At 45.8% G+C, this 26,016-nt stretch overlaps 1 protein-coding gene and 1 long non-coding RNA gene across 3 annotated transcripts in view; one reads left to right on the top strand and one right to left on the bottom strand.

Annotated features, from left to right (window-relative positions):
- Positions 1–26,016, top strand: part of LOC141076435 (uncharacterized) — a 151,740-nt gene that overhangs the window by 4,361 nt on the left and 121,363 nt on the right. The window contains exon 1 of one of the 2 annotated variants that reach the window (XM_073563883.1): positions 24,764–24,899. The exons of the other annotated variant lie outside the window; for it this stretch is intronic. Coding sequence (XP_073419984.1) covers positions 24,852–24,899 — 48 coding nt within the window. The 5' untranslated portion in view covers positions 24,764–24,851. Of the gene's footprint in view, positions 1–24,763; positions 24,900–26,016 lie in introns of those variants that run through there. 2 annotated transcript variants of the gene reach the window in all.
- On the bottom strand, positions 6,391–11,519 carry LOC141076440 (uncharacterized). Its single transcript, XR_012227485.1, has 2 exons — positions 7,502–11,519; positions 6,391–6,910 (listed from the first exon to the last, which is right to left on the bottom strand). It is a non-coding gene; the product is annotated as an uncharacterized lncRNA (long non-coding RNA).

Below are 26,016 nucleotides of genomic sequence, written 5' to 3'. Positions count from 1 at the left end.
TTTCACCACGAAAAAAACCGCATCGCGGTAAAAAACGCAGCATGCTCAATAATTACGCAGATTTTTCCGCGTTTCTGGCTAGTTATATGCGTTTTGAAAACTCAGAAAAAAAAACGCACAAAAAACACGCGCAGAAAAAAACGCGCGGTTTCTGGAAAGGGAGTCAGGTTTTTCAGCAGAAAATTTCTGCTACGTGTGCACTTAGCCTAAGATATTAAATGGGGAACACAAATGTTTAAGGCTATGTGCACACGTAGCAGAAATTTTCTGCTGAAAAACCTGACTCCCTTTCCAGAAACCGCGCGTTTTTTCTGCGCGTTTTCCGCGTGTTTTTTTTGCGTTTTTTTCCGCGTAGTTTCTAGACACATGGAAAAAGCCAGAAACGCGGAACAAAACGCGAAATTAATGAGCATGCTGCGTTTTTTACCGCGATGCGTTTTTTTTTTCGCGGTAAAAAACGCATCAATGTGCACAAAAAGTGCAAAATTAATGGGAAGCTTCTTTTTCGCGTTTGCCAAAAAATCCGCGGGAAAAACCGCGATAAAAACGCTGTGTGTGAACACAGCCTAAGTATATGAATACCTTTCAGCTTCCACCAAGAAAACATTTGTGGCTCAAGGCCTGGCGGGAACATGGGGTTTTGTAATATAGCTGTCAGGGGAGAAGGGATTGATTGTAAGTTATATTTAAACCGGACTTTCCTCCAAAGAAGCAACGAGTGGACTGTAAAAGGAGCCACATTCATTAACCCCCGTGGAAGTCGGTCTGTGGTCCACATTAGGCCTGATAAAGAGAATGGTTTGGAGAGAAATGATTCCAGAATAACCCATCTCGGACTATTGGGATATGAACACGCACTTATTAATGGAGCAATCTGTGCCGACTTGTAATAAAGTGTAAAATTAGGGAGGGATAAACCCCCTTCTTTTCTGTGACGGAACATAAGTTTTTGCACAATTCTGGGTTGTTTTCCGAGCCAAAGAAACTTAGACATCATAGAGTGTGAATGAGTGAACGTTCTGGCTGGTACCATAATTGGGAGGGACCTAAATAGATATAAGAAGCGAGGCAGTGACACCATTTTTAATGCATGTATTCTGCCGGGCCAGGATAACTTTGAGGGAGCCCATCTATCCAGGTCCCTCTGGAAGTTTTGGATCAGTGGAGTGTAATTCCACCTAAACAGAGTTGACCTGTTGGCTGTTAAGTTGATACCCAGATATGTTAGATACCGTATTTTTCAGACCATAAGACGCACTTTTTTCCCTCAAAATTTTGGGGGAAAGTGGGGGGTGCGTCTTATGGTCGCAATATACTAACCTGCGGTGCGGTGGTGGCAGCGGGCAGGGCTCTGCGGTGCGGTGGTGGCAGCGGGCGGGGCTCTGCTGTGCGGGGTGGCGGCGAGATCTGAACCCGCGCATGCGCCGTCCCCGGATCGGCGGCCATCTTTCCGCCGTCCATGTTCCTGGAGGCCACTGCAACATGGCGGTGGCCAGCAAGGGATGTGCGGGGGCCTCCGGGCTGCGAGGAAATGGCGGTGGAGCCGCCGCCCCTGCATCGGAGCGCAGCCCGCCGCCACCCTCACCCCGCAGAGCCCACCTGCCCCAGCTCAGCACAGGCCACCTGCCCCAGCACAGCTGTCCCTGCCCCAGCACAACCAACCTGCCCCAGCACAGAGCCGCCACCGCACGAGCCTGGACCACTGAATGACCCCTGTGACTACTCCTCCACCTGTGCCGGATCCCTTCCCAGGTAAGCTGAATTCGGACTGTAAGACGGACCCCCATTTGACACATTATTATTTTTTTCCCTATTTTCCTTCTGAAAATTGGGGTGCGTCTTATGGTCCGGTGCATCTTATAGTCCGAAAAATACAGTAATGTTCTTTGTCTATAAACCCAAAATGGGAGGCTATATTAGTTTGCTCTTAGGAAAATTTACAAATAATGCTTCGGCTTTATCAATGTTAATCTTTAACCCTGAGATCTTGTCAAATTCTTGAAGGAAGGAAAACAAGTGAGGGAGTGTAGTGTGGGGACTTATTAATGTTAGCAGGAGATCATCCGCAAAGAGGCTGACTTTATATTGGTCTCCCATATTCTCAGGGCCCAGGATATTCTGATCTCTCCTTATTGCTTCCACAATGGGTTCCATTGCAAGTGCAAAAAGATCCGGAGATAGAGGACAGCCCTGCCTGGTACCCTCTGAATATTAATTGGAGGGGGATGTGGTGACGGGAGTTTTACATAAGCGATAGGGCTATCATATAACAATTGGAGGCACTTTATAAGTTTAGGGGAGAATCCGACTTCCGATAGAACCGTAAAGAGATATGTCCAGGACGCCGAATCGAAAGCCGTCTCAATATCTAATGCAAGCAGGAGAAGTCGCTTTCGCTGTAGGTTAGTTGTATGAATAATATTTAACGCTCTCCTAATATTATCTGGGGCCTGTCGCGCTGGTATAAAACCAACCTGACCCCGATGGATGAGGTGAGGGAGGATTTTATTGGTCCTGTTAGTCACAATGGATGTAAAGATTTTGAAGTCAATGTATAAGAGGGATATAGGTCTATAATTTGTTGTGAGATGATCTTTCTTAGGATTAGGGATTACGGTTACATGCGCCACGTAGAGCTCAGGGGGCAGCTGTGAGCCATTTAGTAGTGAATTACAGAGGTTTTTATATGTGGTGTCAGCACATCGCTGCATTTTATAATATATTGCTGTAAGACCATCCGGCCCCGGGGCCTTTCCTCTTTTAGTTTTTTGATTGTTGAAACTATTTCCTCCTCAGAGATGTGTAAATGGAGTTGTTGTGCCGCGGACTCAGTCAGGTTAGGTAGATGTAGTGTGTGAAGGAATGACTCCAGTAGTGAGGGGGGGTGATTGTGGGGGGAATACAAACTCTGGGGGTATTCATTATAAGTGCTATACATGACATCGGGGTGGGCTGAGGTCTGACCCTTAGGGTCTTTTATAGAGGAGATTATATGCAGTGACTCTCTCATTCTGAGCTTACGAGCGGCATCTTATTAGGCTTATTGGCATGGTTATAAAACGCGGCTTTAGTCCAAGTTAGGGTGTGATGAAGGAGCAGCCGCCATCTTAGATATGGGGCCTAATGCTCGCCTCATGTCTGAGCTTGGCATCCATTTTGGTCTGAGTTTACCAGAATTGCAGGCAGCCAACTTCTCCTACCCCCCCAGGGCCTGTGTGCATAGTGAATAATGCAGGAATTAGTGCTCCAATGTTGAATAGCAAGGCCTTTTAGTATGATAATGAGATAAGGCCCAAAACAGAACTTCAAAACTTAGGTAAGGAGCCGCGCCAGCATGGGGCAGGAAAATGCCTGAGGGCTTTAATTAGAATATACCTGTCAGCCAGACACAGGAATACACATCCATTGTGTGTCCCAGTCGCTCCAGCTCCATCGTAGGAGCATGGATTATGAACACATCTTGCGAGTTATGGACTCATGAAAATATCTTAGTGACCCTGAGGAAATTGCACATCTGGCAGTGTGACTCCTGAGTCGGTGAGGGCGCTGGGACCTGAGATATAGAGATTGGCCCTCCACAGTGACCCAATGGGGCCATGTTTGCTCTCCACACGACAGGCAAAACAAACCGCATTCACTGGTACCTCTCATGTCCTGATCCGACCATGCTGTAGAAAGTTACCCCCTTTCTTAGATATTGTGAATAAGTTCTGCAGAGAGCTAAAGGGTGGTGATTATTAGCCCTCCCTCTGACATAGGGGGAGGAACCTAGCGTGTTTAAGAACTAGCAGCACATGTGAGAGACTCACACAGAAGAACCAGACGATGATGATCTAAGAAGGAACTGGGGACAGATCTGCCAAGGGGAGCAGCGGCCCGCGCTTTGGGGTCTGTCCGGCAACTAAGATTCCTGTACCTGTGGACTGCAGAGATCCCGGCACCCTCATGCAGCCTGGTAAATTGACCTCCAGCTTAATATCTCTAAAGGGCGTTTTACACTAAGCGATATCGCTAGCAATATCGCTATAATGTCACTGGTTTTGTGACGTTATAGCGATATCGCTATGTGTGATACTTACCTCCGACCGGCTCCCCCGCTGTCCATCGCTGATCGCGCGAGAATGTCTGGCTCCATTTCTCGTCGTCAGCTTCCTACTGGGCTTCCTGCTGTGTGAGACGAGCGACGCGTGGAGGCGGGCGGGAGGACGCCAGGATCGCTGTGTGTGAAAGGTGAGTATCGTGCGCTGCGTCGCTGCTGCATCACTGTGAGATCTTTCTGTATGAAAGCTCACTAGCGATCATTTAGCGATGCACCAGCGATCCTGACCGGGTCGGATCGCTGGTGCATCGCTAAATGTAAAAGGGCCATATGTCTTGTACCCTATTGTTATATCTTACTCCGACTGCAAATCCACTGTAATTCCATTGTATAGCTTTCTGTATATTTCTATAATTATCTAATGCGCCCTTAAGGCAATTAAACTATAAAATTAATCTTGGGCTGATGCTTTTACTCTGATCACGAATCTTAGAATACCCAGCGGGTAACAGGACATCCTCCCCGGCGGCCATTTGCTGTAGGTGCAGTTCCTTTACTGACCTGAGAGACCGGGGGGGGGCGCCGGAGAGCTGTGCCTGTGTAGTTACGTCACAGTGGTGACGTGGGAGGAACGGGTCCTGTGTCCTCCACATAGGGCCTCTCCGTTCTGGTGGTGAGAATGGCGTCTAATTGTCATTTCATATCTTGTATTTGTGTAGATAAGTATAGGGGTGAAGAGCGCTGATTGGCCAATTCTCACTCCTGCAGTTTCTCCTCCAGTCTGGGCTGTAATTCAGACCTTTCTTCTTCCTGTCGGCCGATAACTTAATCACAGAACCGGGAATAGATTTTCTGTGCGCAAGTCACATTGCTCCAAGTGAGGCCTCCTCCGCTGTGTGAGTTTAGGGGAAATTTGTTATATCTTCTCTTATAGCGGTTACATTAGAGATTTGGGCATTTTAGCTCCTGGTGTGGAGTCGAGAGCACAATCATATGCCGCCATATAGTAGATGGCCGGTAACCGGTGAGAATTCCCTCATGTGTGGGGTCTATTTCCCTCCAGAGAAACCACACGTTACATTCCACACATAACACTGTGTAGAAAAGGCGGCGCAGGGTAATTGTGCCAGTAGTGAGGGGCGAATAATGGCGGGAATGTCACTGACTGAGGAGAAGGCTCCATGGAGGTCTGCACTCCGGAGATCATGTGACCCCTGACTCCTCCCCTCCTGTGACCTCATCACAGGTCCTGTGCACAGAGCAGCCATATATGTGGAGTGCGGCTCTGCAGGTTAGTGTCGGGATCCCTCAGATTACTCTTTCATCTGAAGGACCGATGTTCTTGGGTGTGAAGCATCATATGTCTCTAATTAAATCAGCTCCGTGGAGAAGAACTACACAGACACCAGCTGTATGGTACAACTCAGGATGCCTCCAAGACGCCTCTGGCTTATCAGTTAGGCTTCCGTCTTTTATAGTAAAGAATTTAAACATTTTACAGACATGCGCAGTACAAATGATTTTACAACTTGTTTTAGACAAAGAAAGTCATTTAGGCGAAAAAGCAGAGGTATTTGACCTTGGTTCACAAGGGAGATGTCTGAGACATCTCCTCGAAGAACAGATAAGGTTTTAAACAAGAGAATGCAACATAGACAGAACTCAATTTAACTCCTTCAGTTCCTATCATTCCCCCCTTTGACATCTTCATTTTCCACAATCTGGAACACTGGATCCTGCAACAACAGCGGATAGTGGCTCGTTCACCAGGTACTATCCCAGGCCGACGGGTTGCCCAAGGGAGACAGGTCTTCTACCTTCTCCATCCCCCAGATACTGAAGCCACGTCCATCATTGCAAGAGTACGCTCCTTCATGCCAGAAATGAGATGTCAATCTAGGACTCAAAGGAATAATAGTTAAATTCTTGTTGTTTACAGTCAAACTTCCTTATCTATTTCTACATCTTTTCTTGCATACAGAGATACACCAAAAAACAAGTTTCAATAGCACATATATTACGAAGATACAGACAACAATACGTAATAGACTTAGTATAATCCCAGTTATCCAGCCTCCAATACCCTTAAACCAATTAGCTGGATTAAGAAAGGAGAATGTATCTGACCACCAACTATCCTTAGTACGATCATTGTCTTTATTGTACTGATCTCTAAGTTTTTGAACATCCTCTATCTTTGATCTTAACTTTAAACTACTGTTGGGATCTATATAATGACAGCAAGCTGGTCCGATGACTTGACACCTCCTTGCGCTGCAGTTAAATAATCTAATACTATGGTATGCTGATTAGTGGCTATGATGAGCTGATTTTGGACAGCAACGGTGGTGTTCAATATATCCAATATATCCCATATTTGGTCATCTAAGTAATCTGTAGCCCTGACTAATTTATCTCACATTTGAGTAATCATAGGATAAATAAAAATAGAGCTGACAATTTTATTAGCCACACTCATCTGCACTATATGTGGTCTCCCAGAGAGGCGAGGTGTATTGTCAGCAGCTCTTTTGTACAACGTGTGTTTAGGTATGCTCTGAGTACTCAACTGGTCATTCGGAATAACAAAGGTAGCTGGAGTCAAACGACCCAGAGTACAAGCACCTTTTACCCCTACTGGCAACCATTTATATGCATTGTCTCCACATACCCAGAACATGTCACTAGGTAGGTCCCATAGGGCTGAATGTTGTAATACCAGTCTATGAACTAAATCTATGAACGCAGATACATTCTGAAGCATACACCAATTTGGAAGTTGTCCTAAAGGGCTACAATACCCTACATCGGGATTTCCACAGGTGGGAGTTCCTTTCTCATATCCAGATGACTCGTTGCAAGGTATATTACCTGAAATATTAAAACAAGTTTCATTATTGCCCTGGGGAAATAAATTGGAATACTCCCAGGACGTGTTATGCAACCTTCTTTCTAGCAGTATTGGTTTGAAGGCATCAGTAGAGTGGGAAGTTACATTAAAACTAACTTGTAGGCCATACATTGGAATTTGCCCCAGGTAGGTTAATCGAGTTCTATTCCTGGGTACCCAAGCCCCCCCTTTATATGCCAGATATTGAAGGTATGTATTACTTCCTGAAAGATTACCCTGCCACCAAGGGTATCCTACCCATCCCACAATAGGTATACCAACAGTTGTGTTCCATAACTTCACATTATTTGTGGCATTATTAGCAAGTGTATCAGAACAACTGGTCCAGGCAAATAATTCCTCGGGTGGCACAGGAATAACAAGGAACGGAATACTAGTGGCTGATACTGGTGAATGTGTGCAGATCTAGCAAATGATTTGACCAATCATTTAGTATTTTTTCATGATGTTGTATAAACTTATTATTCAAGGACATTGGAGAATTTAGATTGTCCCACGCAGCTACCATTATTACAGATAATGCAACAAAACCAAACCAAAACATTATGCACTCTTATGCTTTGTTAACTCCTGTGGCTAGTTTGCAATGCGATGCGTGGATCCAGGTTGGTCGTCCTTCCAACTTAACAGAAGTAGGCGTTGTTAGGAGTACTTGGTAAGGTCCTTGATATCGGGGTTCAAGGGTCTTTCTGGAGTGTTTCTTGACATATACGTAATCACCAGGTTGTAGACAGTGATTCCTTCCACACTATCTGGATCTGGAATGGAAGAGAAAACTAGAGAATGCATTTGAGTTAAATGCTTTTGCAACTGGATTACATAACTTGTCAAATTATCCACATTGAGTGTTAAGACCTGTGGGTAGTACAACCCTGTGTTCGGTGGTCTTCCAAACAGTATCTCGAAGGGTGACAGTTTAGCTTTCCCCGTGGGTGTGTACCTTACTGAGAATAATGCTAATGGGAGACACTCTGGCCATGGTTTATGGGTTTGTTCCATGGTTTTCTGTATTTTCAATTTCAGTGTCCCGTTCATTCTCTCTACCTTCCCTGAACTCTGTGGGTGGTAGGGTGTATGAAATGCTTGTTCTACACCTATCATTTGCATTACATTTTGCATTACCTCAGCAGTAAAGTGTGTACCTCTGTCTGATTCAATTGTTTCAGGGACACCGAATCGTGGTACTAGTTCCATCACCAGTTTCTTTGCAGTGGCTCGAGCTGTAGCCGTTTTCACCGGGTAGGCCTCTGGCCATCCAGAGAAGAGATCTACACATACTAGGATATTTGCATACACTCCTACCTTGGTAGCTGTATGTCGTCAATCTGCCGTCTCTGAAACGGGTAGAGAGGCCTAGGTGTCGCTTTCTTAGGGACTTTTACTGTTTTACCTGGGTTGTGCTGTGCACAGATGAGGCATGATTGTACAAGTTTCGCGGCTGCGCAACTGAAGCCAGGAGCGATCCAGAAGGCATCTACCATGGCACACATGTGACTTTTTGAGGTGTGATTGGGGCCATGTGCTGCTTGCGCCATGATTGGGAACAGGGACTTTGGTGGGCACATTTTATCCTTATTCTCCCATACTCCATTTGAGTTCAGCTCAGCTCCCAGTCTCCCTCGGTGTACCTTCTCTGTTTGGGCAGCCTTTTGCTGGAGGGATTTCAGGACATCTAGACCCAATGTGGCTGGAATACGCTGACTCCCCGCCACCGTCCACTGCTCTCTCTAGGCCGCCTTGTGCTATTTTAGCAGCCTCGTTCTCCCTTCTATTGCCCTCTACCTCCACGGAGTCACCTTTGTGTGTGCTTTTACCTTGACAATGCCAACCTGGACTGGTAACATCAATGCCTCCATCAATTGTTTCACCAGCTCTGCATTTTTAATGGGCTTCGAATCTGTGAAAATATTAGCGACTTTACCTGCAGCGGCTCTACACGCCTCAGTGAGTGCCTTCAACTCTGCCTCCTGCGCCGACATGTGAGGAGAGAGTGGTTCCGCTCGGATTACCTCATGTGAGGATACTACTGCATATCCAGTGTAGAATCGTCCATCCTGGTGGTATCTGGGGCCATCTACAAAAAAGAAACTCAAAGTCTGCATTAGGAGCAGGTTTTTCATGAATGTGTGCAAACCCAACTGTCTCCTGACTCATCAGTTCTATGCAGACATGTTCATGCGTCATGTCAAAGTATCCTTCCTCACTTGCCAATACGGTCACCAATTCCCCCTTTTCTGAATCCACAGGCAGGAGGGTGGCTGGATTCAGAACGTTACATCTTTTGAGGAGTGACATACTCAGGAATTAGTAGAGCACACTCAAGTCGGAGCTGTCTGGCCATAGACAGATGTTTTGGTTGAACTTGTAGGAGTATGGCATGGATGTCATGTGGGGAACAGATTGTCAAAAGAAACGTCAGTGTCATCTCACATGCCTTCCCTATTACGTCTCCACTTTTTTCCTTGTGCTCCAGCATACATGACAGGTCGTTTTATTGTCCTTGTTTGCTCAATTTCTTTAGCTACCTTAAGGAGGTCTTTCGGATCTACATGTCTCCATTCAGGTCTGGCTGTCTGTACTGCGTCTCGTAAGTCTTTGTTCATACCGTCAATGAATGCATTCACCAGTATTCTAACATCAAGTGGGTTTATGCAAATGTACCCCATGTCTGCCCATTTCAGCTGTAACCGTCCAAGGTATATCTCTACTCTCTCTCCTCTTTGCTGTGTCACATTAGTCAGGAGTACAGACTGCTCTGATTGTTCCACTGCAGCCCATTGTCTTAGTGACTCACAGTACGTCTCCCCAGATCGTGCAGATTTATCATCCATGCCCCAAGCCTGATTCTTTGTCACATCTGTGTGTCTTAATTATATGATCTAGTGCGTCACCTGCCTTTAAACTCACCAACCTCTCTAGGTCTGCCCAGGTACACTTATATGTCTGCTGTACTTTCTTTATGTGTCTGTAAAACGGGAATGGTTGGTCTTCAGGGGCAGGCAGCTGCTTCAGCAAAGCTAGCTGGTCAGAGGGGCTCCAGGGATAATACACCTGCATCTTTCTTATTCTAGTCACACTTCTAGGTCCTGATGGGGTTGGCCGTCTGATGTCTACTGTCAGCTTACTCCTCAAGGGCCAATGTCCCTACTACCCACTATCCACACTATTATGTCAGCTTCTTATGATCTTGTCTGGATAGGATTTAGTGCAATTCTCTTAGGTCAGTAGCACAGGTCACACAAGTAGCTATTCAGTCTGGGTTTGTCTGAGTCTGACCACAGTGTTTACAAGTCCATCTGTTTTGTCTGGGTCTCTGGTTACACTTTGTCAATCAAACATTCATAATACACCTTCCACACTGCTGCACATTCTCAAGCATCATTTATTCACTTGCTATTTTCTTCCCTTGTCTGTGCCTTTTTGTACATCCAAACATTCACACTCTGGTATTTTTGCCTTTTTCAATATTTGTCCCACTTGTTTTACTGCTTCCTTCCTTCTCTGTCTTTTGTAATTTGACACAATTTGCTATACAAATCAATCACACAACTAGAAGCAGGTTCAAACACATTAATGACCAAGCAATCACTTACAATTCCCTTCTAAATTAGGCACCATATCTTACTTTTAACTTCCAATCTTCAATTAAGTACTGTTGCTTTAAAATGCACAAATCTTTCAGCGTGTACCTTACGGATAGAATTACAGAGAATTTTGAGCACAGCTCACACTCAGCAGAGATAAGAGCGAAGGGAGAAGAAAAACTACGCAGCGGTATCATTCCCCCCTCCCATCAGAATGCAGCGTCGTCCTTCACAGAATTCTGTAGTTCTTTAGACTTATCAAAATCAATTTCTACAAAGAAACTCAAAATCACGGGATTTCACTGTAAGGGCAGATAACTGTATAATGAGATTAACCATGCCTTGCCCTTTTTCTGGCCAAATGCATTCAGGAAACTTTACAATGTAATGCCACATATAACACGAACTATATCATTACTCAATTCATTCAGTCTCAGATGTAGATTTGAAATATCTATAACGCATCTGTCCGGGATTCCACCACAACTAGAAAGGTCACAAATCTCTTGACACAAAAATGATGTGTGATGATTCATTCATACGTGCTCATTCACTGATTTTTTTTTTTTTTTTTTTTATACTCAATTACTCATCTCTCATCTTATTCAGAGGTTCTCATAGACATATATACAAGGATTCACACAGCCTGCCTATCTTGCACTTTGGATTTGATTAATACTTTTTCCAGGTTCTTTGCTGCACTACTTCCATATCTATCCTCAATTATATCACATAACCGATTTCCTTCTTCAGGTATCTTTCCCTGACTGTTCCCCATCTTATTTTTTATTCTTATCCTGTCTCTCTTGTTGTCTTCCTGTTAGTCCCCTGCCTTAGGTGGTGTATTGGGTAAGCTCAAGACTAGGCTCTACTATACCTCGTTACCTTCTTCCTAAGGTGCTAACAGGCTAAATGGAGTGTCTGTTCCTCGGTGTACTACGTGTTTCGTGTACTTATATGCTATGTAGCATCCGAACAGAAATACTCCCACAACACACAGGATTGTAAATAAAGTGTCCATCTACTGGGGTTCTTCAGTCATATCCTGTCACAGGCTCATTTCACGGTCCTGTGCTCATTCGGTCACACTCTTATCTGTCACAAGGTTTATTCGTAAAGGGTGTTGATTTAAGCTTAGGCGGTGACCTCCCCGAAAGGACGCTGTCACATGGCCCAGTTAGGCAATATCACCACTCTTTGAACGAATACCTACTGTGCAACTTATTTGTCTACTTTCCACAACCTTTCAAATCAAAGTAGCCATTCAACAACCTCCTCTATTCCTAGTGCGGAACCGTCTATTGTGAAAAACTTGTCCGTCCGGGCTGCGCAGTATGAACTGTTCACCCAGCCTTATATTCCGTAATGTCAGACCTCTCCCATTTTGATTTGCATCAGCTCTTTTACTAAAAATAGCTGTGCACAGACAGAACCTACAGTAACCTCTCATTCGAGCAGAAATTACATATGCGTGTCACACCCGATTTCCTCAGAGTTCTTATATGGACCTGATTTTACGGCCCCCTCCTCTACTAGATTCCCTTTTATACGGACCTTAGTTATAATGATAGATTATGAAGAGCAGAGAAGAGAAAAATTGATCTCTTACCTGGCCAGGTGTTTAGGTCTGCTGTTCACAATTTCATCAGTAACTGGAGTGGTCTGTAGATCGGGTAGTCTTGGAGAGGTGCCTATATCAGGTCCCTGTTTCGGGCGCCAGGAAACTGTCGGGATCCCTCAGATTACTCTTTCATCTGAAGGACCGATGTTCTTGGGTGTGAAGCATCATATGTCTCTAATTAAATCAGCTCCGTGGAGAAGAACTACACAGACACCAGCTGTATGGTACAACTCAGGATGCCTCCAAGACGCCTCTGGCTTATCAGTTAGGCTTCCGTCTTTTATAGTAAAGAATTTAAACATTTTACAGACATGCGCAGTACAAATGATTTTACAACTTGTTTTAGACAAAGAAAGTCATTTAGGCGAAAAAGCAGAGGTATTTGACCTTGGTTCACAAGGGAGATGTCTGAGACATCTCCTCGAAGAACAGATAAGGTTTTAAACAAGAGAATGCAACATAGACAGAACTCAATTTAACTCCTTCAGTTCCTATCATTAGTGATGGGCAGTCCGGCTCTTCTTGCTCCTGTCCCTTCACTATAAAGCCTGGGCCTCATTATACAGCTGTACAGGGGTCTAGTGAAGGCTTTTTAGCCCTTTCCTCAGTCTGTAGCTCCTGGGAACAGGCCCTCCTGTCCCTTCACTATAAAGCCTGGGCCTCATTATACAGCTGTACAGGGATCTAGTGAAGGCTTTTTAGCCCTTTCCTCAGACTGTAGCTCCTGGGAACAGGCCCTCACTCCTGTCCCTTCACTATAAAGCCTGGGCCTCATTATACAGCTGTACAGGGGTCTAGTGAAGGCTTTTTAGCCCTTTCCTCAGACTGTAGCTCCTGGGAACAGGCCCTCACTCCTGTCCCTTCACTATAAAGCCTGGGCCTCATTATACAGCTGGACAGGGGTCTAGTGAAGGCTTTTTAGCCCTTTCCTCAGACTGTAGCTCCTGGGCACAGACCCTCACTCCTGTCCCTTCACTATAAAGCCCGGGCCTAATTATACAGCTGTACAGGGGTCTAGTGAAGGCTTTTTAGCCCTTTCCTCAGTCTGTAGCTCCTGGGAACAGGCCCTCACTCCTGTCCCTTCACTATAAAGCCTGGGCCTCATTATACAGCTGTACAGGGGTCTAGTGAAGGCTCTTTAGCCCTTTCCTCAGACTGTAGCTCCTGGGAACAGGCCCTCACTCCTGTCCCTTCACTATAAAGCCTGGGCCTCATTATACAGCTGTACAGGGGTCTAGTGAAGGCTTTTTAGCCCTTTCCTCAGACTGTAGCTCCTGGGATCAGGCCCTCACTCCTGTCCCTTCACTATAAAGCCTGGGCCTCATTATACAGCTGTACAGGGGTCTAGTGAAGGCTTTTTAGCCCTTTCCTCAGACTGTAGCTCCTGGGATCAGGCCCTCACTCCTGTCCCTTCACTATAAAGCCTGGGCCTCATTATACAGCTGTACAGGGGTCTAGTGAAGGCTTTTTAGTCCTTTCCTCAGACTGTAGCTCCTGGGATCAGGCCCTCACTCCTGTCCCTTCACTATAAAGCCTGAGCCTCATTATACAGCTGTACAGGAGTCTAGTGAAGGCTGTTAGCCCTTTCCTCAGACTGTAGCTCCTGGGAACAGACCCTCACTTCTGTCCCTTCACTATAAAGCCTGGGCCTCATTATACAGCTGTACAGGGTTCTAGTGAAGGCTTTTTAACCCTTTCCTCAGACTGTAGCTCCTGGGCACAGGCCCTCACTCCTGTCCCTTCACTATAAAGCCTGGGCCTCATTATACAGCTGTACAGGGGTCTAGTGAAGGCTTTTTAGCCCTTTCCTCAGACTGTAGCTCCTGGTCACCATGTGATCTCACCATAACCCTAACAAGCTAATTAAGGTGTGAAATCTTGATCAAAATTATCTCGGTACACAAATCTCTAAAGGTGCTCAAAGTTTTGCATCGCTCCTTTTTCCTTTTTGCAATTATGAAATTGTAACATAGTAACATAGTTTTGAAGGCTGAAGGAAGACCTTATGTCCATCTAGTTCAGCCTATTTTTAGTGCAGCTGTTCTGCATTGTTGATCCAGGGGAAGGCAAAAAACCCACAGAGTAGAAGCCAATTTTCTCCATAGGGAAAAAAATTCCTTCCCCTAAGCTGGGTCAACCATCTACCTATAATATTCTGTTATTCGCAACCTTCTATACTGTGTGGTGTAATGACCACTGTGTCCACGAGGGGGCGCTGTGTGGATGTCCCAAGAGTGTGAGTGGTTGAAGAGCCATTATGTATCTCAAGGTGGGTGACCTTGAGATAGAGACATATGTATGTTTATGAATGCTATTGTAAAGTATATATGTCTGTGTGAAGGACCTGTGGTGAGGTCATAGTCATGTGACCCGGTGGGCGTGGCTATGGACCATATAATGTGGCCAGGTTAGGTCACATGGAGTGAATGCTGGGACCTGATTGGTCCAGTTTGGAAGGTCCCGTGAGGAGAAGGATCTCCTCACTAACAGCAGCCTGTGGAGCGGCTGTGTGTGTAATGGCGGCCAGTATCTGAGAGTCCCTGAGGAGTGAGTGGACTTCTGCGGCCTGGAGAAACAGCCATATGGGAACCCTGACGTGGGTGAGATAACCCTGGGGCTAAATAGCCTGTATAATGGACGCTCTCCTGTAATGCTGTGTATATTGCTGCTGGAGGTTTATGAAGGATGAATAAACCTCATAGACTATGATTTGTTGGAAAATCCTGTGCCGGATGTGTTTTTCGATCGCTGCAAGCGAGAACCCCTTACTTACATGACAGCGCTACCTCACATATGGTGGAGAAAGCAAAGGGCAATATTGTAGCCTTGTTGCTAGGGGCAACGGAAAAGGACTGTAGATTCGGTTGCTGGGGGCAACGCTGAGCCAGGAGGGCTGACGGTCTTAAAGCCATGTGATGTGCTGACAGGAGTCAGTGGCAAAGACTTATAGGATACCTCTGCGGTAGAGAGGTCCGAGAACCTGCGCGGCCAGCAGGTGCCGGTCGGGAAAGAAGCAAAAAAAAAAAAAAAAAAAGTGTTTTACTGACCTGGGTCATTGGTAAAGACTGTGTTCCTGGAGGGTTCAGTGAGCAAGGTCCTGGAGGGTCAGTGTTGGGAAGAGCCCTGGAGCACATGGTAGGACCTTGGACCTGGTGAGGCTTAAGTGTTGGGCAGTCTCAGGCCGAGACGGATGTCCTGAATAGCACCCGCTGAGCCCCTGGACCTGGTGAGGCCGGTGTGTTGGGAGACCCTGGGAGGAGGGTCGGCTCCCTGAATAGCACCCAGTGTGCCCTGTGTGGTGGATGGTCTCAGGCGGAGACGGTACGTCCTGAGTGGCACACGAACAGGACATGTGAGAGACTGTGCATGTGTTTTTTTTCTTTTTTTTTTTTCTTTTCCTCTGCAAAACCTGAAGGTGCTTGCTGTGGCTCAGTGGGGTCACGAAGGTCTCGCAGCACAAGGACCTGGTGTTTTCTTTAAGGGATCTGCCCTGGGAGCATTGGTAGCAGACGCTGTCTGTCTACACCATCCTGCTGCAGCTTTATTGCATGTGACTAAGCGGATACAGCAGTTGTGGCTTTACACAACTATTAAGGGTGAGTACCCTGTATTATTGCTGCATAACCCATTATACCTGCACTGGTAAGGCCCTATGGGCGCACTTTTGTGGCTTTTTTATCTTTGAGGGTGACAAGCGGCTTCCAGTAACCCGGCGGGGTTACAAAGGTGACAAGCGGCTTCCGGTGGATCGGCGGGTCCACGAAGATGGCGCAGCAGGAGCTGCAGTGACACCAGCCGCTGTGTGTGTGTGTGAACAGCAGCCGGAGGTGCCGGTGATCAGTGACAGCAGGAGCTGTGGTGGTGCCAGCAAAGACTTGTGTGGTATCGTTAAAAGACAAACTGTACTGTGTGAACTGTGGCCTAAGAGGTTCTGCAGGACGGACATGGGGAAATCCCAAAAGGGGGCGGTGACCCAAAAGGGGGCGGTGACCCATAAGGGGGTGGTGACCCAAAAGGGGGCGGTGACCCAAATTGGAGTGGTAACCCAAAAAGGGGTGGAAACCCAAAAGGGGGCGGTGACCCAAATTGGAGTGGTAACCCAAAAAGGGGTGGAGTCCCAAAAGGGGGCGGTGACCCAAATTGGAGTTGTAACCCAAAAAGGGGTGGAGTTCCAAAAGGGGCGGTGACCAAAATTGGGGTGGCAACCCAAAGCGGGGTGGTGGTCCAGAAAGTGGCCAAGTGTGAAGAAGTGACAGCACTGGGTGACTCAGTAGGTATGTCTGGAGTACCGCAGTGTATGTGCAGGTCTTTTTCAGAATGTGGAATATCCTTTCCAGGTAGTAATGATGGGCCACAGATGTGTACAGTGATGCTGCACCGGGAAGGAGCCTTTGGTCGGCTGGACTCAGAGAGTCAGGTGACTCTGACAGGAACTCCTCTCGTTTTCTCTCTGACCGAGAAAAACGTCAGGGTTCACTGTAAACACGGGGTCACGGTGAACTACGCAGTAGACACAGTAGTGTTTGAGGGGACCAAAGGTGGTGAGTGCCAAGGTAGAGGAATACCACGGGACTTAGTCTATGCCTGGGAGAGGGGCCGGGACTTTCTTTTGTTTGATGACGTTTGGTCTGACGATGGAGATGCTTCGACTGTGGGGCAAGCGGACACTGAGACAGTGACGGCTCCTGACATGGACAGGTCAGAGGTAGAACTGACCAGAGGAAGAAGTACATCTGCCCAAGTGACGGACCTGACGTCTCGTGATAAGACAGATGGTGGGCTGGGAGATGAGACGACTGGACTAGACACATTGGTGCTGGACGGTAACTGGAGGGTTCACTCGACTGGGGTGACTGACCCAGTGGTACCCTTTAACGATATAATTAAAGAGGTAGTGGTGCGACACGTGATTGACAAAAGAGAACAAGATCGTGAGATACAGCTGATAAAGGAGAATGTAACAGAACATGTCGAACGGGAAAGAGTCCTAAGGCAAGCAGCTGAGCACAGAGTGGATGAGCTGGAGAAGGAAGTCTCTGAGCTCAGAGGTCACCTGTCAGCGTGTAAAACCATGAACAAGACCCTGTTGGAAGATATGGAGGTGCTCAGAGAGGCCCAAGAGAAGCATCAACAGGAGATTCTCAGGAGAGAGGATGAGCGTCGCTACCTGGCAGAGGAGAAAGATAAAGTTCTGCAAGAACTCAGTGGAGTAGTAAAAGGTCTTCTGCAGGAGAAGTGGAGGGGCGAATACGTACAGCGGCCTTGCCCGACTGATAGCAAGGCAGAACTGCCAAAGCCCATCTTGGAAAAGGGTCCTGAAGACTGTAAATCTCAGGAAGATGGTGAGCCAAGAGCTGCACAAGACAGTCATCCGGTCATGACAGATATCTTGAGGGAAGTGTCCGTGGGGAACCCAGAGCCATCTGTCCAGGATGAGAGCAAGTCCACGACCTTCAAGGTTGTAATTGATGTACCAGAAGACATGCAAGAAGCCTGTGCTGAGGAAGGTGTGCATGAGGCTTTCAAAGAGGCGGTCAAAGCGTGTAAGGTGCACTGGGCACCTGAGACTCGGCAGTTGGTGATAGTATCAGCTAGGGAAAACACATCAAACCGAGTAGCTGTCCTGAAAGAGATGCATTTGCAGTGTCTACGTGTCAAACAATTGGTTAGGCGGAGTAATATGAAGGCTGCTCGACGCCTAGAGATAGCAAGAGAGGCTATGGATCGGTTGGGTTTGAGGAAAGATGTGGTTCCGGTACCCAAAGCTCTGATTGGGAGAATCATTGGAAGGTCCGGGAAGGTGATGCACGACCTTGTGAATGTCTCCGGTGTGGTGAGGGTGAGGATCCCTCCTGATGACGAAGACCAGGTGTCTGGTGAAGTGGGAAGGATTCCCATGATGGTGGTTGGCTCCATGGAAAGCCTGAGGAACTTTCAATTGCTCTTGGAGTATAGAGTGGGGTACCTGCAAGAGATTGAACAGTTGAAGCTGGACCGCCAGCGGATTAATAAAGAAGTGCGGAATACCAGGTGGCGGCCGCCTTCATACCAAGATGTAAGGACCCCAGGGGTACCGCCAAGAAGTGACATGGCAGATGGCCGAAGAATGTCAGCGAGTGGCAATTCGACAGACCGTACGAGGTTGAAGGGCTGTAGTTCCTGTGAGACGTTGACTGAGTCAGACTCGTGCCAGACAGCAGGATCGACTAAGACTTATGACCGCACCAACCGAGAGAGACGGTCAATGAGAGAAAGATCAGGTGACAAGGGGCACTGTAACAGTGTGGTGACTAAACAGTGTCTGATGATGCAGACAGACCGTGACTGGAGGGTCAAAGACAATGACCGGTATTATGACCGCTGGGGGTGGGGGAGGCCTAATGTAGAGATGAGGCCGTATGACAAATGGAGACAGTTCTCTCGACCTGTGGGGCAAGGTGCAATACGTGCCCGGTCTCGAGACCCTGGTGTGATGTTGTGTGTTCAACCCCACAAGTTTGAACATAGGGGGGAGGTATGTGGTGTAATGACCACTGTGTCCACGAGGGGGCGCTGTGTGGATGTCCCAAGAGTGTGAGTGGTTGAAGAGCCATTATGTATCTCAAGGTGGGTGGCCTTGAGATAGAGACATATGTATGTTTATGAATGCTATTGTAAAGTATATATGTCTGTGTGAAGGACCTGTGGTGAGGTCATAGTCATGTGACCCGGTGGGCGTGGCTATGGACCATATAATGTGGCCAGGTTAGGTCACATGGAGTGAATGCTGGGACCTGATTGGTCCAGTTTTTGGAAGGTCCCGTGAGGAGAAGGATCTCCTCACTAACAGCAGCCTGTGGAGCAGCTATGTGTGTAATGGCGGCCAGTATCTGAGAGTCCCTGAGGAGTGAGTGGACTTCTGCGGCCTGGAGAAACAGCCATATGGGAACCCTGACGTGGGTGAGATAACCCTGGGGCTAAATAGCCTGTATAATGGACGCTCTCCTGTAATGCTGTGTATATTGCTGCTGGAGGTTTATGAAGGATGAATAAACCTCATAGACTATGATTTGTTGGAAAATCCTGTGCCGGATGTGTTTTTCGATCGCTGCAAGCGAGAACCCCTTACTTACATGACAGCGCTACCTCACAACTGTTACTCACAAGAAAAGCATCCATTCCTTTCTTACATTCATTCAGTGAGTTGGCCATCACCACTTCCTCAGGAAGAGAATTCCAGAGCCTCACTGCTCTTACCGTGAAGAACCCTCTTCTATGCTGGTGCAGAAATTGTCTTTCCTCCAAACGAAGAGAATGCCCCCTTGTTCTTGTCACAGTCCTCGGTACAAACAGTTCATTGGAGAGATCTCTGTGTTGCCCTCTGATATACTTGTACATATATATTAGGTCTCCCCTAAGTCTTCTCTTTTCTAGAGTAAATAGACCTAATTTTGATAACCTTTCTGGGTATTGTAGTGAACCAACTCCATTTATCATTTTAGTAGCCCGTCTTTGAACCCTTTCAAGTTCAGTAATGTCTTTCTTGAGCACCGGCGTCCAAAATTGCACACAATCCTCCAAGTGTGGTCTGACGAGTGATTTGTACAGAGGGAGAATTATGTTTTCATCTCGTGTCCCCAGACCTCTTCTAATGCATCCCATGACCCTATTTGCTTTGGTGGCAGCTGCCTGACACTGGGCACTCCAATTTAGCTTCTTATTGACTAAGATGCCTAAGTCTTTTTCCATGTCTGATTTCCCCAGCAGTTTCCCATTTAGTAAGTAATTGTAGCCTCTGTTTCTCCTTCCCATGTGCATAACCTTACACTTATCTGGGTTAAACCTCATTTGCCATTTTCACCCCAATTCTCCAATTTACTCAAAACTGTCTGTTGTTGCAAACTGTCCTCCTTTGTGTTAGCTACCTTACATAGTTTTGTATCATCTGTAAATACTGATATTTTACTGTGTAAGCCATCCACTAGATCATTAATAAATATATTAAATAGTAGGGGGCCCAATACAGACCCCTGTGGTGCCCCACTAGTAACCCTGGCCCAATCTGAGGATGCACCATTAATAACCACTCTTTGTTTTCTATCACTAAGCCAGCTACCTACCCATCTACACACATTTTCCCCTAGCCCAAGCTTTCTCATCTTACTGACCAATCTTTTATGTGGGACAGTGTCACATGCTTTAGAGAAGTCGAGATAAATGACATCCAATGATTCTCCTTTGTCCATTTGAGAGCTTACATCCTCATAGAAGCTGATCAGGTTAGTTTGACAGGAGCGATCCTTCATAAATCCATGTTGATATGGAGTTAAACATTTATTAACATTGAGATATTCCATAATGGTATCCCTTAGAAACACTTCAAAAATTTTACCCACAACAGATGTTAAGCTTACCGGCCTATAGTTTCCAGGTTCCCTTTTACACCCCTTTTTGAATATTGGTACCACATTTGCTTGCCGCCAATCAAAAGGAACAGACCCTGTTTCTATAGAGTCTTTAAATATAAGGAATAGAGGTCTGTCTATCACATTACTTAACTCCCTTAATCCCCGAGGGTGAATGCCATCAGGGCCTGGTGATTTGTCAGTTTTAATCTTACTAAGGCGGTTCTGCACTTCTTCCTGGGTTAGGCAGGTAATACTTAATGGGGAGTTTACATTATCACTCTGCATTTCCCCTGGCAAATCCTTTTCCTGTGTGAACACTGTGGAGAAAAAAGTATTTAAAACATTTGCTTTTCCCACATCGCTCTCTATGATTTCACCCTCATTGTTCTTTAAAGGGCCGACACCATCAATTTGAATCTTTTTACTGTTTATATAAGTAAAGAATAGTTTGGGGTTTGTTTTACTTTCCTTAGCAATGAGTCTCTCAGTTTCCACTTTTGCTAAATGTATTTGTTTTTTACACATTTTATTTTTTTTCTCTATAACTTTTTAATGCTTCTTCATTGCCTTCTTGTTTTAGCTTCCTAAATGCCTTGTTCTTGTTCTTTATTGCCCTTTTTACATCCTTATTTAGCCACATTGGTGTTCTCCTGCTCCTAGCCCTTTTATTTCTGTACGGTATGGCTAGCTCGCAGTGGGGGTGTAAAACTGATTTCAATATTTCCCATTTATTTTCTGTGCTCCTATTTTTGAGGACATTGTCCCAATCAATTCGGCAAAGGTCCTCTCTAAGCTGATCAAACTTTGCTTTCCTGAAATTCAGCGTTTTTTGTAACCCCCTTCCAGGGCACCATACTGAAGGACAAGTGGAATTGTGTTATATTGTGGTCACTGTTCCCTCGGTGCCCATCGACTCGGACTTCTGTTATTCTATCTGGCCTGTGGCTTAACATTAAGTCCAGAAGGGCTGTCCCTCTAGTTGGGCCCTGCACAAGTGGTGACAGAGAATTATCCTTGGTCACTGACAGAAATTGGTTTCCTTTCTGAGATACGCAGGTTTCACTTTTCCATTTACATTTGTAATAGATATGGTCTTGCTTTTAAAATATTCAGGAGGCCGTAATGGCACAGTGAGTAATAAAAAATGTAGAGTAGTACCCCCCACATGAGATTGCCTTGGCGCGGCGGGGTGGCTCAATGTATTGATCAATATTTTGCCAAATGTCTCATTTTGATTACGGTTAGATTTCAATATGTGCATTGCACTTCATGTTATGCGTTCTGACCATCGGCAGCGCTGGCTTCTCTCTTTTTATATTTTCACTTTCCCGGTCTATGTCGGGGTAGTTGAAGTCCCCCATAATAATCACCTCATTGGGATTTGCTGCTTTGTCTATTTGTTTCAATAATACATTCTCAGTGGTTTCTGTTATATTTGGTGGCTTATAACAAACCCCTATGAGGATTTTATTACTTTTCCCTCCTTGTATCTCCACCCATAGAGACTCCACCTCTTCATTTCCCTCTTGTATATCTTCTCTTAGTGTGGGCTTTATATATAGACAGACTCCACCCCCTTTCCTTTTTTTACAATCCCTCCTAAACAAATCATATCCTTGCAAGTTAGCCGCCCAGTCATAGCTGTCATCTAACCATGTCTCAGTTATTCCTACTATGTCGTATTTTTCCTCATACATTACCAACTCCAGATCTTCAATCTCATTGGTCAGGCTCCGTGCGTTGGTCAGCATGCAGGAAAGAAGTTTTGCTTCCTTTTTCTTAGCTTCCTTCTGAGTTCCCTGTCTTGGGTCCTCAGTACCACATCTAGTATCCTTGATTAGTTTGTCTTTCTGCTGCATGTTCTTGTCGGCTGTTTTTCCTCCCATCCCCTCTTCTTCTAGTTTAAAGCCCTCCTGATGAGTGTGGCAAGTCTTCTGGCGAATGTGTGTTTCCCAGGTTTTGTGAGGTGTATCCCATCTCTTGCGAGACGTCCATCGTAGAGGTAATTCACGCCATGGTCCAAGAATCCAAATCCTTGCTGCCTGCACCACCGTCGTAGCCAGTTGCTCACCTCTAGTATCCTATTCCATCTCCTGATGCCATGACCATGTAAAAAAGTCTATATACAGTCATATGTTAAAGTTTGGGCACCCCTATTAATGTTAAGCTTTTTTCTTTATAACAATTTTGGTTTTTGCAACAGCTATTTCAGTTTCATATATCTAATAACTGATGGACTCAGTTATATTTCTGGATTCAAATGAGATTTATTGTACTAACAGAAAATGTGCAATCTGCATTTAAACAAAATTTGACTGGTGCAAAAGTATGGGCACCCTTATCATTTTCTTGATTTGAACACTCCTAACTACTTTTTACTGACTTCCTGAAGCACTAAATTGGTTTTGTAACCTCATTGAGCTTTGAACTTCATAGCCAGGTGTATCAAATCATGAGGAAAGGTATTTAAGGTGGCCACTTGCAAGTAGTTCTCCTATTTGATTCTCCTGTGAAGAGTGGCATCATGGGCTCCTCAAAACAACTCTCAAGTGATCTGAAAACAAAGATTATTCAACATAGCTTTTCAGGGGAAGGATACAAAAAGTTGTCTCAGAGATTTAACCTGTCAGTTTCCACTGTGAGGAACATAGTAAGGAAATGGAAGAACACAGGTACAGTTCTTGTTAAGCCCAGAAGTGGCAGGCCAAGAAAAATATCAGAAAGGCAGAGAAGAAGAATGGTGAGAAGAGTCAAGGACAATCCACAGACCACCTCCAAAGACCGGCAGCATCATCTTGCTGCAGATGGTGTCACTGTGCATCGGTCAACAATACAGCGCACTTTGCACAAGGAGAAGCTGTATGGGAGAGTGATGCGAAAGAAGCCGTTTCTGGAAGCACGCCACAAACAGTCGCCTGAGGTATGCCACAGCACATTTGGACAAGCCAGTTACATTTTGGAAGAAGGTCCTGTGGACTGATGAAACAAAGATTGAGTTGTTTGGTCATACAAAAAGGCGTTATGCATGGAGGCTAAAAAACACAGCATTCCAAGAAAAACACTTGCTACCCACAGTAAAATTTGGTGGAGGTACCATCATGCTTTGGGGCTGTGTGGCCAATGCCGGCACCGGCAATCTTGTTAAAGTTGAGGGTCGCATGGATTCAACTCAGTATCAGCAGATTCTTGACAATAATGTGCAAGAATCAGTGACGAAGTTGAAGTTACGGAGGGGATGGATATTTCAGCAAGACAATGATCCAAAACACTGCTCCAAATCTACTCAGGCATTCATGCATAGGAACAATTACAATGTTCTGGAATGGCCATCCCAGTCCCCAGACCTGAATATCATTGAACATCTGTGGGATGATTTGAAGCGGGCTGTCCATGCTCGGCGACCATCAAACTTAACTGAACTGGAATTGTTTTGTAAACAGGAATGGTCACAAATACCTTCATCCAGGATCCAGGAACTCATTAATAGCTACAGAAAGCGACTAGAGGCTGTTATTTTTGCAAAAGGAGGATCTACGAAATATTAATGTCACTTTTATGTTGAGGTGCCCATACTTTTGCACCCGTCAAATTTTGTCTAAATGCAGATTGCACATTTTCTGTTAGTACAATAAACCTCATTTGAATCCAGAAATATAACTGAGTCCATTAGTTATTAGATATATGAAACTGAAATAGCTGTTGCAAAAACCAAAATTGTTATAAAGAAAAAAGGTTAACATTAATAGGGGTGCCCAAACTTTAACATATAACTGTATATATATATATATTTTATTATTATTTTTGCCTAAAATACAAAGGCCATGTGTCATCTTAGAGGTTCGGCCTTTTAGAGATCATTTCATCTTCTTCTTACTACTGCTCACAATAACGGTCATTTTGACCAGGGGCGCCCACACTTTTACATGCCGCTGTCAATGCTTCGTCCCGCTGGTGCTCAATATTTAATAGGGTCTCGCTATTAAACTTAATGAAAAGTTCGGTGAATATCTTTGAGCTGTTATTACTAGAGATGAGCGAATATCGTCGGAGAAGTTGTTTTTGGCTAATATCGCTTACCGAATAGCTGCATCGGGACCCCGGATCCCTGGAGCGCTCCCGATAATCAGGTGCATGTGTCGCCCTCCATGCAGCTGCTGTGACTATCACACAGCGCGACACACGCAGCTGATTATCGGGAGAGCTCCAGCACACTGAGTCCTGCACACACTGAGGCCGCTGATCATGTGACCCCTGACTCCTCCCCTCCTGTGACCTCATCACAGGTCCTGTGCACACAGAGCAGTCATATATGTGGCGGACACTCCTGGATCTTCTGCTTTCTGGGCCGGTTCCTCCTGTGAGTCCCATTAACCCTTTCGCTCCCTGTATTCTCCTTTCTGACAGGACAATATCTGAATTCGGATAGTGTGACAGGAATTTAAGCAATGCGGAAGGAAAAAATGACAATTTTACTTTATTTCCTCACAAAAATGTGACTTTAACCCCAAAATCGGCAGCGTAACAAATACTTATTTTCCCCCACTGTAGTTTGTAGACTCCATATACAGATCCCTTAAGTGCAAAAAGAGCTGAATTCCCCACTTAAGTTATTGCATTTTGGAAATTGCCCCCCACTGGGAATTTATCTCCAGGTAAAGGCACAATTGTGTCTCCATGGGGGTTGTGCTCACAGCCCAACATCGTGCGGCCTCCAAAGAAATGCCACCCCACACCATTACTGACCACTGCCAAACCGGTCATGCTGAAGGATGTTGCAGGCAGCAGATCGCTCTCCACGGCGTCTCCAGACTCTGTCACGGCTGTCACGTGCTCAGTGTGAACCTGCTTCCATCTGTGAAAAGCACAGGGCGCCAGTGGCAAATTTGCCAATCCCGGTGTTCTGTGGCAAATGCCAAACATCCTGTACGGTGTTGGGCTGTGAGCACAACCCCCATCTGTGGACGTTGGGACCTCAGACCATCCTCATGTAGTCAGTTTCTAACCGTTTGTGCAGAGACATGCACATTTGTGGCCTGCTAAAGATCATTTTGCAGGTCTCTGGCAGTACTCCTCCTGTTCTTCCTTGCATAAAGGTGGAGGTAGCGGTCCTGGTGCTGGGTTAATGCCTTCATACGACCCCCTTCACGTCTCCTTGTGTACTGGCCTGTCTCCTGGTAGCAACTCCAGCCTCTGGACACTACGCTGACAGACACAGTAAACCTTCTTGCTACAGCTCGCATTGATGTGCCATCCTGGATGAGCTGCACTACCTGAGCCACTTGTGTGGGTTTTAGAGGCCGTCTCATGTTACCACGAGTGTGAAAGCACAACCAACATTCGAAAGTGACCAAAACATCAGCCAGAAGCATTGGTACTGAGATGTGGTCTGTGGTCCCCACCTGCAGAACCACTCCTTTATTGAGGGTGTCTTGATAATTGCCAATAATTTCCATCTGTTGTCTATTCCATTTGCA

The sequence above is a fragment of the Dendrobates tinctorius genome, unplaced genomic scaffold (assembly GCF_039654945.1).
Source record: "Dendrobates tinctorius isolate UK_male_01 unplaced genomic scaffold, ASM3965494v1 ptg000404l, whole genome shotgun sequence".
In the NCBI taxonomy this organism is placed as follows: Eukaryota; Metazoa; Chordata; class Amphibia; order Anura; family Dendrobatidae; genus Dendrobates; species Dendrobates tinctorius.
The sequence above is the reverse complement of the archived record's forward strand: the minus strand, read 5'-3'. Positions and strand labels throughout refer to the sequence as shown.